Source organism: Eupeodes corollae, chromosome 1 (genome assembly GCF_945859685.1).
Source record: "Eupeodes corollae chromosome 1, idEupCoro1.1, whole genome shotgun sequence".
NCBI classification, from domain to species: domain Eukaryota; kingdom Metazoa; phylum Arthropoda; class Insecta; order Diptera; family Syrphidae; genus Eupeodes; species Eupeodes corollae.
Window position 1 is genome coordinate 291,827,761 of NC_079147.1, and position 16,163 is coordinate 291,843,923.

At 31.8% G+C, this 16,163-nt stretch overlaps 1 protein-coding gene across 1 annotated transcript in view; it reads left to right on the forward strand.

Moving 5' to 3' along the window:
- The window catches only part of LOC129951381 (uncharacterized), a 127,040-nt gene that overhangs the window by 10,221 nt on the left and 100,656 nt on the right, over positions 1 to 16,163 (forward strand). Inside the window, exons 5-9 of the mRNA XM_056063504.1 lie at positions 9,699 to 9,857; positions 10,306 to 10,382; positions 13,819 to 13,917; positions 14,109 to 14,268; positions 14,388 to 14,499. Of these exons, the coding sequence (XP_055919479.1) occupies positions 9,699 to 9,857; positions 10,306 to 10,382; positions 13,819 to 13,917; positions 14,109 to 14,268; positions 14,388 to 14,499 (607 nt within the window). The remainder of the gene's footprint in view (positions 1 to 9,698; positions 9,858 to 10,305; positions 10,383 to 13,818; positions 13,918 to 14,108; positions 14,269 to 14,387; positions 14,500 to 16,163) is intronic.

The window sequence follows — 16,163 nt, forward strand, 5'->3', positions numbered from 1 at the left end:
TGGTCTTGGGCGGAACTATCTAGCTCTAATTTTTAAAGTTTAAGTATTTAAAAATGGTTTACAATTTAATTTAGTGGAAAATTATATTTTTATATGTTTGAAGTATTGTGTAACAATTTTGAATGTTATTAACAGCTAAATGGCCGCTTAAACTGGTTTTACTTTTTAGGAAATCAAGTCGCAATTTGAAGCTCTTATTTCCATACAAATCATTGAGTTAAGTAGACAATGACATTATGTATAGATTTGTCAGTAATTTACATTAATATTCAAAAAAACAACTAAAGTTAAAGAATTTTAAGAAAGTCTTTTTCTTGTAACGTTGTACATGTTTTAAAATTAAATACACATGTAAGTTCAGTATTCTGATAAGAGTTTTTTTTTAATTTGCTTTATACGAATTCAAGTTGCCTTGGAAAAAACTATTATTCATATTACAATCTTAAGCTTCATTTTAGTTTTTTTAGAGGGCATTAAAAGTGTTGGTGCATTTTGAAAGTGTGATATTTCCAATATTGAATAAATATTAAACCTTTTTTGGAAAATGCATATTTTTAACTTCAACACTTCAAGATTGTATTTTTAATACTCTCATAATACCCGTGGCGTGATATTTAGTACAAAAGGATGTCATGCAAGAGGTTTTGGGTTCAATCCCTGCCAGTGCCATCTAAGTTTTTCACGGGTACTGTCTCTCGCGAGGAATTAACAAGAGAAATTATTGTCATAAAAAGTGGTTTTTGGCTTCGCCTTAAAATTGTAAGTACCTACCTTTAACAGTTCTTGCACACAGAAATTGTTGAACTAACTCACCAGAAGTTTAATCTTAAAACGTTTAGTTAGGCAGGTAGTAGGTACATATATAATACCTGTGTTTTGTTGGAAAATCTATCCATCGTAGGATCGTACACGAATAACAACAACAATATCCATAGTATGAATAAAACTGATAAAAGCTAGAGTAGAATCTTACTATGGATGGGTTTTTGACATTTATACGAGTCTCAAATGGATCTTATGTGATTTCTTTCTCAAATGTTGGTACAATTGATATTGCATTTGTATCTATGGATGTGTTCGTTGAGTAGTTGTGCATTTGGAAATATGTATGTGTTTTCCATTGGGAAAAAAATCTTTCTGTTACTGTTAATATTATTTAGTTAACACAACTAAGAAAATGGACTAACTGGGCTTATTTTGTAAGAGAAAGCAATAGAAAAGATAATTAAGTTTTGCTTTGTTTTCACTAAAGATTTATCTCAGGTTAGATTAAATAAATCTTTCTGGTGTTACCAGCACAAGAAGATTTGAAAATTATTAAGTATGACATCACTTTCTAAAATGCAAATTTTGTTTCGATGTTTTCGATGAGATAGAGATAGTTTCATTCGTGTAAAGCAATGAAGAACTGATTAGTTCAGCACCATATAAGAATATGCTACCTATTCAATGTCCATTTTGTTTTGTAATATGATTAAATTTTTGTACACAAACATGCAAATAAAGAGACCATAATGCATTATCTGTTAAACCAATTCCTCCACACAGATTTTTCTTCGCAAGTTTTGACTCGACTCCAATCTCCGACGGAAATTGAGTCAAATCAAGCTGATTTCAATTCGTTTCAGGTTTATAAAGACTTGAGGTGTTAATGTAGTAGTCTACGAAACAAACCCCTTCCTTGAAGCAATTGTTAAATGAACTTTTTTTTATAGAATCTCAATTTCCAAATGTTTTCTTACCATTTCTTCTTGAAAGTTGTCCATTTTATTACTTTTAGTTAGTTTTCTTTTGCTAAGTAATTTTAACATTTGATTTTCACAAAATTTTCTTCTATTTGTGTGTTTTTCAGTTGAGCCAATTCTTAAATACAAAAATCTGGCTAATGCTGATCGTTTTGTTGACAATTTCTCACTGTAGTATACATATATGAAATACCAAAAAAAACGCACTAAATTTCTCCAAATTTAACTTTAAGAAGCTATTGAGTAATTCACATTCAACATAATTGTTTGAATTACTTATTTCTTAAATAAGTTGATTCTTTTTTGGTCAAATTATGTTTGAAAGCTTTACACAAAGAATTAAATTTTTTAGATAGGTCTTCTTTATGGATTTTTAAGGAAATTTTAGGCACTAAAATTTGCTTACTAAACTTCAAATTTATTCCAAAGAATTTCCAAAGCGGATTACATACAAATTGTTAGCCCTTGTGTGCAAAACTCCGTTTCTTTGATAAAAGTCTGAGCCCGCCTTTGAATGTCTTCATCAATATCTTCTAATATCGGTCATAGAAAATCTATGCTCGAAAGAAGCGCATTAAATGTGTTATGGTCTTATCTCCAAAAAAGTTTAAGTTTAAGGTCCAGTCCCACCGCCAACCCAAAAACCTCACAAAACATTGAAACTTTGACAATGATAAAATCTTTAAACAATATATGTTGGGCTTTCCAAAACCCAAATGGGAAAAATTTGCTTTTTAACGTAACCTCCGAGGTAAAAATAGGCCTTATGGTTAAAGATTATTTTTCTATACCCTTACCTTTTTTATGTATTTTAAGGACCCAATCGATTAGCTTTATTGTTGAAGAAGAAGTTTAAATGTTTTTAATGAAATTTTTAATATCTTAATTTGTCAGTACTACGGTCTATATCTGCAGTATTCTCAGTTTTTCTTCACCAAAGCACACGAGTTCGATTGTTTCAATCACTAACTCGTCATGGCTCACAATAGTTGTAAAATATCCCTTAGTTTCATTTTTCGTGAACATGAAGGTCTTTAAGGACGCACTAGAGTGCTGAAGAATATCAAACTCCAACTACAAAATATTCATCATTTTTGTTGGGAAGTTGAAGAATTTTAATGCGTTTGTGAAGCAGGTTTCTTTTAATTTTTAGTAATGGCGCAGTTTTTAAGAATGTTGTTTTAAAAGTGAAATCGTTCTAAATAAAAACTATTTTTATGACTAAATAAAGCTGTCAAGGTAAAAAGTAAAACCATAAGTCTTAGTTAAGTATGTATAACTTAGATAGTCTTTAATTAAACTCAACTTCTCCAAACAAACTAATAATAAAACTCAACTTCCTCCAATTAAATATTATACCAACTATTATAGTTCCTAACGGAATTGAAAGAATGTTAATGTTTTCATTCGAGCCTATCTATGAATATAAAAGTTACCCTAGAGGAATCCAAATATTCCATTATCAAAGCTTTTCTACTTCATAAGCATAGTATATCCAATCCACCTCCTCCTATAACTACTTAGGTTATATTACTTTATGAAAAAAAAACAATGATGATGAGGAAGTTTGCCTTAAGCCCCGTATGTCTCATAGTCATGCATTTCATTTCGTTTAAGTATTTGCATGCGGCGGCTTAGGAATATTATTTATTTTTCATTTTTCTCTGTTTTGAATTTTTACGGTACGAATATTATTTTGCCAGAACACAAACCCAATGGAGAAGTAGACAAAATTAAAGTTATATACAATGATAGTCGTAGTCAAGTTGAGTGCATTTATAACAAAAAAAAAGAAACCATTAGTGGTCGGAAGAAGGAGTTCGGGTTATTTTTTTAAGGAATCTCTCCTCCATAGCAAAGTTATTTTGTTTTCGTTAGTTTGTTTTGTTTTCTTGTGCTCTATGGTATTTTTATTTTACTGCGTTATAAGCCCAAAAGAATTTTTTGTCTTAACTACTTCTATACATACCCTAACCCAACCCAACTTTACCTTCCCGAAGTGTATTTTGTGAGTGTTTAGTGTGGTTAGAGTTTCATAATAATGGTCTTCAGTTTAAATTCCTCCGACAAGAATTTTAAATGAAAAAAAAAAGACAACTTCGTGGAAAAATCTAGACTTAAAATCTTTATTAAAAAAGATTAAAAAATGCAGTGAAAATATTTATTCAAAATTGTTTAGATACAAGACACACTAAAAAAAATATTTAATTGGGGTTTTAAAATATTGAAAAATGATTTTTATGTTTTTACTGTGTCCTATTTATTAAAAAAAAGAATCCAACATTTCTCAATTTAAACTGTAAAGAAATATGATAGTTACATTTTTACTATCTTTTAAATCAATACAAAAATTATGCTTGTTTTAATAAGAGCGCACAAAAAGAGTATCAATGTAATAAGGTATTGCAAATTCGGTAAGTACGGCTTAAGAACTCCTCTCTGTACTTCATGGTTATGCTGAGGAGATGAACACATTTGGTTATTTCACTAGAGTATAGGGTGGGGCAAAAAAAAAAGTTAATTAAAAGACTCTTCTTCGAATAATGTCCATTGCCGAAAAGTCTTAAGTAAGTTTCAACAGCATTATATTATATTTGTTTCAAGCTTTGGACGCATGTTGGTTTTGTGAAAATTTCGAGTTGTTCAGTTTGCATATGATGCACATTTGTTCACCAAAGTTTATAAACGATTACAAACTTTTTGAAATTAATATGTTTTCGCGTCCCTTTCTATTTTATCGTTACCAACATTTTTAAAAGAAAAAAATGGATAGGATGCGACCCACACTTATACCTTTACATTTATGCCGTTTAAAGTAGGTAAGGTTAAGATGGAGTGACTGTCCAGATGTCATTGACGCACGTAGAACTCAAGGGTCCATTGTGATACTACTAATGAGGTTACTCATGGGAGAGTAATGAACTTAAATATACCATTTTGTACTTTTAATGAAGATAGAGAGACATTTTTTGTCAACCGTTGCAAGTTTACTGGTATTATCGAAGAAGGGATTACCGAGAAAGTTATTCCTTCTAATGGAGAGTGCTGGACATGTACATAGAAGGTGTTGGACTGTTTCATTTTCCTCCTCGTCCATGCAGCTTCTACAAAAGTAGACCCCTAGCCTCAGAGCATGTCTTCCTTTTAGGCAGTGTCCTGTTATTACTCCGATTGTAGAGCTTATACTTTATCTGCTCAGGGATATCAAGCCTTTTGACCGTTTTAAGTCTATGCTTGGCCATATTTGCTTGGTTGCTAGGCAACCAAGTATTCTGCCTGGAATACACTACATTGATTGGGAAGTCTATAGGGTAGACTGAGATTCAGTTGTTCTGAAAAGATACCACTTCCAACTCCGTGATCGGTCTTTGAACCGTCAGTGTAGAAGTGTACCGCATCGTCTTCCAGGGGTCTCTCTTCTTCCCACGATTATCTTGAAGGGATGGACACATGGAAGCTTTTACCGAATATCATTTTTGGGGTGGTATAGTCTAAGCGATCTGGGATAGATCTGAAATTGTCTAGAATAGTAGTATGTCCAGTATTGCTGCGGTCCACCATAAGACAGCTCCATAAATGAGTATCGTTCTGATTACCGAAGTGTATAGCCAGTGAGTTATTTTTGGGGAGAAGCCCCATTTTGATCCTATGGCCTTTTTACAATTAAAGAGCGCTACAGTAGCCTTTTTTACTCTTTCATCAATATTTGCCTTCCAATTTAGTTTTTTGTCTAAAATAAGGCCTAAATATTTAGCTTGGTAGGAAAAGCTTAATGGTATTCCTTTAATCTTGGATGGGCTAATCTGATGAATTTTATATCTTCTGGAAAACAGTACTAATTCTGTTTTATGTGGATTGACGGCCAAGCCACATTGCTCAGCCCATTTTGTTAGGCTATTTAAGGCATTTACGGATATTTTAACATCGTCAGCATAGGCAATCACCCAGAAACCCCTGCTTCCAATGCTGTAAGTAGGTCGTTTACTACCATGTTCCATAAAAGAGGCGAAAGGACCCCACCTTGGGGGGTGCCTCGATTCACCGATCTGGTGGTAGTAAAACTTCTCATGCTAGAAGATATTGTCCTGCTCTTGAGTATGAGACTTATAAGATCTATGAATGATTTTTCTAATCTCAGCTCATGGGCTGTTGTGAACGCTTGGTAACTGACGTTGTTGAAAGCTCCTTCAATATCTAGGAACGCTACTAAGTTATATTCTTTTTATTCGAGGGAATATTCAATAATACGTACCAGCGAGTGAAGTGGTGATTCTAAAAGTATTCCGTTTAAAGTATCTAATTACAGATTTTCAAAAAGCCAAATTTATGTTAGAGGAACTTGCAAAAGTAACAACGTTTTCGTTGTTTGCTGCTCAAAATATTTGAACATGTAATACCAATTTTTAGCTACATATTTTGAATAGTTGTTTGTGTTTTTTTTTTTTGTTTTTAAAGATAACTACTAACTTTATTTAATTTATTTTATTACAAAGGAGAGGGTGGGATGCGACCCACACTGATAATTTCCCATCCCGTCTTAAAAGGTTTGAAGATTTAATTTTTTGTTAAAAAAGTTGTCCGATTATTTATTTAAAAAAAAATAAAACTACCAACAGTGTTTTTCATACGATAAAATCGTTTGATTTTAAAATCTATTTTTGCTAACGAGATTGGAGAGAGTCGAAAAAAAATTTAAGTAGCATTACTTAAACAAATGTTTTTTTTTAGGTTTTAATTTTTTGTTAAAAACATGTTTAATCAACTATTCTCTAAGTGTTACTGAATGTTGAAAACAATAGTTTTCAGACGATACAATGAGTTTACAGTCAATATCTCAAATTTGTGAAAAGATATTTGAGTCGAAATTCACTTTTTTACCAAGTTTTATTAATTTTTTTCATCGTTTTTATTTTTCGTAAAAAAATTGTCCATTCGATTTTTTTAAAAATTTTACCAAATTTCAAAAATGTTATTTCTCGTTGCATAAAATTATTGGAGATAAAATATTTTATTTCTTCGTAAAATATTTGGGGTGACAAATATTTTTTTTTAGATTTCTTGATTTATAAAAATAAACGTTAGTTGGAATTTTATCAAAAATATGTAATACGGTGCAATTTATAACATACAATTTAATTCAAGTCTCTAGCAATATTGCTACAAGGTAAAAAAACCACCCACGCAATGTTATTGTGAGCCCTGTCTACATTTTTCTGCATTATTATCTGTAGAACAAAATTTATTTGAAGTCCACATATCGTCTGGTTCTTGAGCTATGTACGACGAAAAAAACGTCGCAAACGTACGGACATACGGACAGGCATCTTTCAAAAAAAAAATTATATCGACTCTTGAAACGTTGAGAACTGTCAAAATTTTTAATTTGACAAATTGGACCAATTACAATAATTTCCTTTTTGAAGTCTTTGCAAATTTAGGATACGAAATTTGTTTAAAACTTAGTAGTCAGTACCTTAAACAAATTGAAACTACGGTTGTCATATTGACAAGTGTCATTGCAAGTCATAGTCAATGAGACAACTGCATTAGTCAATACTACAGCTGCGGTAGTCAATATGGCAACTGTGGTAGTCATTATGACATTTTTTTCTTGAAAATCGAAATCCTATCTGACTACCGAATAGTCAATATAGCAATCCTCGATAATCAATTTTGGTTGCCAACCAAATTGTCGTATTGATTACTGAAGTTGTTCTATCTGTATCTATCTTCTATCAAAAATTCTTCTATTGACTATCCAATAGTCAATTAAAAAAAAAAGGTTGTCATATTGAATATTTTGGTAGTCAATGCGACAATTGGCCAAAATTCAAGTTGACTGTCGACTGTTGATATAACACCTTTTTTCTGTATAGTATCCCTGTGTCTATTTTTCTAAAAATCGCACTAAATATGAAAATGTTCATTCTTCGTTGAATGTAATTAAATTGTATTATAGTAAAATATGGGAGGTTGTAAATATTTCATCGTGAAAACATTATCAATTTGAGTTCATTGAACTTTTTATGAATTCACGATGTTAAATATAGAGTTTAATTGAAGACGATAGAGTTATTAATTTGTGAGTTATTTGGAGTTAACTAAAATGTTCACTTACTCAATTGATTCAGTTTTTGATTTAATTTTATTATCTGTAAAACAAAACATATTTGGTGTCGTCATACCTGTTGGATCTTGAGATATGGCGGACGAAAGAAAAAAAATTATATTTTATTGACTTCTGGCTTAAAAATAAAAAAAATTCGGTTGCGTAACAATCCGTTTGATAACTAGGGCCTAGTGACTGTAAACTCTCAACCATTCCTGTGTGCGAGTACTGTTGTCAAGGATGGATGGGACCTACAGTTTTAAGCCGAATACGAACGGAAAATTTGAGAAAGCAGTTTTCATGACAAGAATTATTCTTGGAGAATTTGTCAACTCCTCGCAAGAGGCAGTATGACAGTCCATCGCACTAACCATCATGCCACGGGTACGACTTCTGGCTTATTTAAGTTTATACAGTAAGTGGTTAGATAAATTTTACTTTTAAATTTCAATATCTTTTAAAAAATTCCAAGTATTGCCTTCAGAACTATTTCAATAAATTGGCACAAAATATTGGTTTTAAAGTCTGGCAAAGAATAAAAGAAATGATTGGTTTTACGTCCTAAATTTCTCCCACTTAAGAATAATATCATTTAATAATTTTTAAGGTCACCAATACAAAAGAACATTTTTCTATTATTTTACGCTTTCAAATCTGTTGTAATATTGGCGCAAAGGTATTGTTAATTATATTCAATACTGACATGAGTAATATTACGGGTCAACCGCAAGCAATGCTTATTTGTTGTTTATGATGGATTTTTTTAGTAGCTTACAATAATTGGGCGTAAAGTCCTTGACTTTTCCTCCCTCGTCTTGATGAAAAAAAAAAACTCAACTTCGACCTTAAGATAATACTTTTTGCCAAAAGTGAAGGTCAAAATGAAGATTTGTTTGCCAAAAAGCCAACACCAAAAAATAAAGCCTTATAATATTTATATTTCAAATCATTCGAAATGAAGATATATATCTCAATCAAATTTAAAAAAAAAAGAAAAAGAATACAAAAAGGTCTATACCAATACCTACCAACGCATTTAAACCTCAATAAATTACAATTTTTACCCCCTCACCTCCCCACAAAGTCAAAGACTTTTTGTGTACGATTGAAGAATACAAAATACAAATTGTTTCGCTGTGGTGTTACCAAGATGTCATTCAAGCAGTTATCAGGATTGAAAGTTTATTTTTTTCTTTGGTTTTTTAAATTTATATTTATTGCAACAAAAACAACCACAACATCAACAACAACAAAAGAGAAAATTCATATACATATATAAAAAAAATCTTGACATCTTATTTATGCACAATACGATTGGATGGTCCTTTCTCTGTTTCGTTTTGTATTTTCTGTGTGTCATTGTTCGCGCTTTATCTTTGACTTAATTTAAGTGAAAAAGTCAAAAAAGTGTGTGTTTTTTTTTCCCAGAATGAACCTACATAAGAATCCTTTTTTATTCTGTCTGTGTATCTCCATACAAACATATATTTCAACTGCTGATATCCCTTTTTAAATCCTTTCTTTTTTCTTGTTGGAAAATAATTCAAAAACAAATCCTTTTCTTTTTGAATTCTGTATTCGAATTCCATGAATCACTCGTATTATTATTAGCAAAAGATCCTGGGTTATTTCTCGAGCCTCAATCGGGATTACCATCTCAGTATGATAGCAGACAGCATTGACAATAATAAAAGAAGGATACTATCCTTCTTATTTTCTCTTTTTCTATGACTTAAAGGAAGTCATTGCAAGAAAAGCTAAAATAAAGAAAACAAAAAACTTGAATAAATTAACTAATTTCTATTCCTTTTGGTCTCTTCATCTTTTTTTTTACATTCTCTTAGATTCACCCACCTACGATGAAAAGGATGGTCTCTATACAGCCACTTTGGAATTATCGTTGGTATTATCACGCCTGGATTTGAACAGTACAATTGAATGTCGAGTTGAATCATCGGCAATTCAGGGCACAATCCGCAGCGCAATCCACATCGATATGCAAGGTAAGGCTACCAACGACGACCCACGACGATAAAAGGATGAGAGACAGTTTAGTTAGACAGTCCAACTTGGCCAATGTCCATCTCCATAGTCCATTCATTGGTTTGTAATTGGAATGCATTTGAAGCAATGTCGTCCTTTCAATTTACAATACTCAGTGTTGATTGTGTGAGTGCGAGTCAATGTTGGACTGGACTAACGTTGGTTGGTTGGTTGGTTGCACATTTTATCAACTCATTGAATGAAAAACTGTAAATGGTTGTGGTGGGCAATGTAATAGGAACCAAGAAAGTCAACCAACAACAACAAAGGGAACTGAGAAAGAATGACAATGACTTGCAATATTAATTATGCATGATTGTCCTTTTGTCGGGACTCGGGAGTAGTTTTACAATCATCTTGATTTTTATTTTTATTTTCATGTTTTTTTTCTATTTTTTCTCTCTGTAGTTCGTCCAACGGGCATAACATTGTCTGGAGTGGAACATCACACCGTTCAAGGCAGCAAAGTTGTGTTAACATGTCATGTAAGTCCGAAGGAGTATTGTTGTATTATTCAGTGGCAATAATTGACGTAATTAACATTGATTGGATGTCTCTGCATGTCGTTAAGGCATTTTTCTAGACAAGAAAAAACAAAAGGATCCTTTTGAGGAATTTGAAATGAAAGTTTTTTTTTTCTTTTGTTGTCCTTATTGTCGCTGATGGTAATTGTTAGTGTTGGAAATAAAGTAGGTTCTGTGTTTTAGGTGGCGGTAAGGGTGAGGGTGGAGTGGTTGCTCCGCGGTCGCTGGATATATATGGGAGTAGGTTAATTGCTAGAACGTTGGTGGCATTTTTAATGACTGTAATCGAAGTAGGGAAGTCAATGGATATGACTATTGTTATGTTGTAGTTCTTTGCTTCTTCTTCGTTATTGTCATCGTATTCAAAGGGTTGACAAAAAGGATTTAGAAGAAATGGATATAAAATAAATGGCAGATTTAATTACGTTCATTATTTGACTTTTGATGAAATATGTGTACATGCACATAATTAAGAGACTATCGTAACATTAGGTTTTTTGTTTTGATTTTTTCAAATATTTATGCTTCGGCAGATTTGATATTTGAGGAAATATGCACCAAGAAACTTTGAGGAACTATAATTTGTATGTAATTGGAAATGGTGAAATCCTTCTTAGACATTAAACAACATTAGAGGGAGAATATACAAATTCAATAATCTAAGCTTAATTTTTAAAGAGTTAAAGAGTCTTTTTTGACAGAAATTCGGCATTTTTTGCAGTAAAGGAGTATTTACTGAAGACTTATATGAAATTATTATGCTCTAAAAGATTCATAATCAGATTATCGATTTTTGTATCTGTTTTCAAAATTTTATTAATCAGTAAAAAATTGTAAAATTTTAAAAACGGCTTCATTGATTTTCCGGAAGTGAAAAAAAAAAATTGTTTTAAAAGTTTCGTCTAAATCCAGGGGCTTGGAATTTATTTTCATTATTAAACAAACAAATAGTACTGGAGTTTGCTTACTCCGCCTTCGCTCTAGTTTTCAAAGCTTTGCGTAAATAAAAAAAATAACATCGGCGGTTCTTGTTCCTGACTTGAAAATAAAACGCAGGAAGAACTGGACAATTTATGACTCATGAACATGTCCCATTTTTGGGAACAGCTGACTGATTTGAATATACATACTTGAGAAATATTTTCGAAATCGTGTTCGTTGATTGCGAAGTATTAGGAATGGACTTCCACAAATTTTTAAGATTTTGCCTATAAAATAAAGTTAGACTTCTTAAGTATTATATAAAAGGTATGGTATCTGAAACATTTAAAAATTGTGATATTTAAGACGATTATAAAATTCTCACGTCTTAAAAGAATCATTTTTTAATTAAATCAATCAACTTTTGACACAAACATTTCAAAATCTACAAAAAAAGATTTTGAAATATTTGGCAGCTATATTCTGACCAGACTAAGTGTTCTTCGCAGGAGTAATCCACCTGGGACCTTAAGCTTTCTAGAAAAACTGGATTCCTGATTTTAAATTTTCATGAGATGATGTTAAGTGGTTATTTTTCACTTAGGTTTAAAGTAGCGTAAACTGTTGATTTGATTGGGATGATGTTGATGAAGTTTTGAAAACATGAAAAAACATATTTTTTTTTTAAGCTCACATCTAATTGAGTAAATTATTGAGAAAATTTGTTTTTAAATGCGAAAATAATCGTATTGAGGATTGAAAAATAAGTTAATTGAAGCTGTAATAACCTAACGATGCATTTAGGCCAGTTTATAGCTTTGTTGAAAATATTTTTCTTACAATTCAGAATTCGTTAAAACTTGTTTCTGTATTTTGGTCTATTTAAAAATAAGTAATTCAAATTTTTTAAAATTAAAAAAAAAAACTTCAAGCTTATTTAACAAAATTAAATACCAAACAATTTGTATTATTCTTTTATTACTTTTGTATGTAGGCATAATATAATTTTTATTTTTGTTATAAAAAATTATAAAGAACTAAACCGATTATGAGATGTCGACATTTAATCTAATATTTTCATAAACAAAAACAAAGACATTTTTGATCATCAAGTATTATTAACACAATATAAGAGCTCTGTTAAGTGTACTCCATTATAAAATAAATTTGTATATTGAGAAAAAGCAAGTTTATAACAAAAATTTAGAAGCATTAGATAAGAATCTATTAAGTGGTTTTTGAGAAAGTTCGATCTATCAATTTTTGATCAAAAAATTTTGTATTTTGCTAACAATTATTTTTGGTTATAGATCAAACCTAACGCGAATATATTCCAAACCGAAGTTTCCAATTTTAAACTTGATCAACCAAAAGTAAATAAGGCTGTAGGAGGATCAAGAAAAGATAAAAAGAAGGATGGATGAAATGACCATAAACACTTTATTTGATTTCTCTAATATCGTTATGTCAACTTATAATAGCTTATACATTTTGGGGTTCCAAAAGTATAGGATTGGAACTCGACATCTGTTAAACTAAGTCGTTAATGCTATTTTTTTTTAGTTGAAAGTCTGATATTTAGGAAAATTGATCGCTAAACTATCGCAAAACTCATACAAATTGTTAAGACTACAAAAATGATGACTCTCCCCCAGCCACATATCGTGCTTAAAGAGGAAATTATGGCTTACAGTGTTGAAGTCATATAAGAACCGACTTTTTTTGCCTGCTATCAAAGAATACGACTTGGAAAATATGTGGTTTCAACAAAATGTTGCCACATGACACACAACTCAAAACAGGATTTTTTTGTTGCAAGAGATATTTCCTGGCCACTAAGATCATGCGATTCAACAACGCTGAACTTTTTTTTGAGCCTATGCCAAAGACGGTGTTTATGCAGATACAAATTTAACTTTTGAGCACTTAAAAACCAACATTCATCCAGTTATACCGCCGAATATGTGTCAAAAAGTGGTTACAAATTACCTCAAAAGAATCGATGCTTGCAAGAATTCGCGTGGTGATCATTTAATTGCACGTAATGTCAACGTTCAAGCTTTATAAAAAAAAAGAAATATCATGAAAATGAAAACTAATGTGTAATTTTTTTCGTTTACTCTTGAAACCGCAATATGGATAGCCATGTATAAATGCCTCAAACTCGAAGTTTGTAACGAATTGGTCGCAGATAAAAATATGCAAATTTTGTTCTCACGCTACTGTATGAAATCAAGTTGTTCTATTTATTTTCTTCAAGAGGTTCTTTAAAAACCTCTACATGACCAATTTCATTGTATTATAATATTATTTCTTAAAACCATCAAAATTCCCTTTATTTTTTCTATAGGGTTATTATTAGCAACTTTCAAAAACCAATAACAAATGTTAATTACGTCAATATTGAAATTTCATTTCTTTTCATTCTAAGCTATCAGAAACCTTATATAACAAATATTTTTTTACCCTTTAATAGGTCTATGGAGCCCGACCAGCTGTCAATATTTCATGGTCGAATTCCTCAGTGCCAATTCTTGATAAAGAGAATGCCCTCACAGAAATCCGAACGCAAGAGGTAAGTCAAAAACTTTCAAAACATTTTAAAAACTGCAATTAAAAACAAAAAGAAACTACAAGAAACAAGGTCTACAAAAATAAATTTTAAATGTAAATTTTTCACACTTTTTTCTTAACCTATAATCAAATCGAGTTTAATTTTCATTAACACGTCTTTACTATTTTTGTCATTATGTTTTTTTTTTTTAGAACGAAGAAAACGATGGCACTTTTCACACAAGAAGTGAGCTGGTTTTTAACGCCTCTCGCTTTGAAAATGACATGGTATTCCGTTGTGACGCCGACAATGTTGTCCTACAAATGAATCGTGAGAAACCCATTTACTCCTTTGTAACATTGGAAGTGATGTGTAAGTGTTGTCCTCCTTATAGAGTCCTTTTATTTTTTGTCCATATATAGAAGTTCTTTAAACGTGAGTTGATTTTATTCTAACTTCGTTTCTTTTTTTAATATCTTCCTTTTGAACAGACCCACCCGTGGTGAAAGTCAGTCCACCTCACATAACAGTGAACACAAGCGATACGGTTCTGTTAAACTGTGAATATGTTGCAAATCCTGCCACGCTGACAAGTGTTAAATGGTAAGCTTGGAAAACCCTCGTCCTTTTATATCCACACACATATATATTTTTTATTTTTGAAATGAAATGAAAAAAAAAATCCTGTATAATTAATGTAATTATCACTAAAACGTTTTATGGGGGTGCGAATAAGGACGATACGGTGCCGCAGGAAAGGGTGTGTTTTCTGACCGGGTCGTTTTATGTTTTTGTTCTTACTACAAGAACAAAAATTAAAAAAATATAAATGGAGAACGTGATGATTTCTATCTTTATTTTGAACTTCACATATGAAGGGTGTGGGAAAGTGGGTGTTTTTTTTTGTACTTTTAACAAACATGAAAGGGAAGTGCACAGACGCTTAATGTCTGTCATGCAACTGTCATAGCTGTCATCCAGTATATGGTATGGCATATATATATATGGATAGAGCGGTTTACTTGGATGTCTCACTGTCAGACTTATTTTTATAGCATATTTTTTGTGTACAGTGTGTGCCACGGGCATTGCGGTGCACTTTTGTAATCAAAGCAAACACATGTAGGTAAACAAAAGGGATTTATGGTGTAGTGTGTTTTTTAAGTTTTTTGTTGCTGTTTACTTTACACAAGAACTGGTATACAAACCTTTTAAAAAATTTGAAGAATAGGGACTTTGATATACTAAAATAGTTAAATTAAATTCTTTTTATCGTTCAAAGAGAATGTTTTTTTAAGTTCAAATTTTTACCAAACGATGCTGATTCAAAAGTTTAATACAATGAAAAGCCCGATATTGGTATATTAACAGATTTGTAATAAAAAATTAATTGATTAAAATTAAAATTCATTTTAAAATTGCTAAGAACAATGGTATTTCTGCTAAAAACGGTATACAAAATTAGTACCAAAATTGAATGAATTTTGAAAATAAAATAAGTGTTATTAACTTCCAATAGGAAATTATTGTAGTCGGTCCGATTTGTCGAGTTGGAAATTTTGACATTTATCGAAGTTTCAGAGAACCTATAATCTGAATAAAAGATTTTTTGAGAGATGTATGTGGATACGTGTGTACGTACGTCTGTACGTCGGGAACCATTTTTCGTCGTCGATATTTCAAGAACCAGTGAAGATATTGCCTTTTATAAAATTTGGTTATAAAAATAATAATGCAGAAACTAGCTTACTTACTTAAGGTGTCGCTACAATCCGGGACGGACCTGGGTCTCAACCAGCATGCGTCTACAGCCAGCTCGGTCCGTATCTAGCTGTCTCTAGTTTCGCACGCCAAGTTGGTTGAGGTCTTCACGCCCCTGAGTGCGCCACCTGAGTTGCGGTCTTCCTCTACTACGCCGTCCCTCGGGATTGAATGCGAATACCTTCTGGGCTAGAGCGTTGATGTCCATTCGCTCTACATGACCTAGCCATCGAAGCCGTTGGACTTTAATTTTGCTAACTAGGTCAGTGTCGCTGTACAGCCCGTACAGTTCGTCGTTATATCTTCACCTCCATTCTCCATATATGCATACAGGACCAAAAATCACCCGAAGAATTTTTCTCTCAAAGCATCTCATCTTTCTTTGACAGGGTCCAGGCCTCAGCGCTCTAAATGAGAACCGGTATGATGAGTGTCTTATAGATATTGATTTAAGATGCTCAAGAGAGAACTTTACTTCTTAATTGCCTTCTACTCGTAAGTCCAAA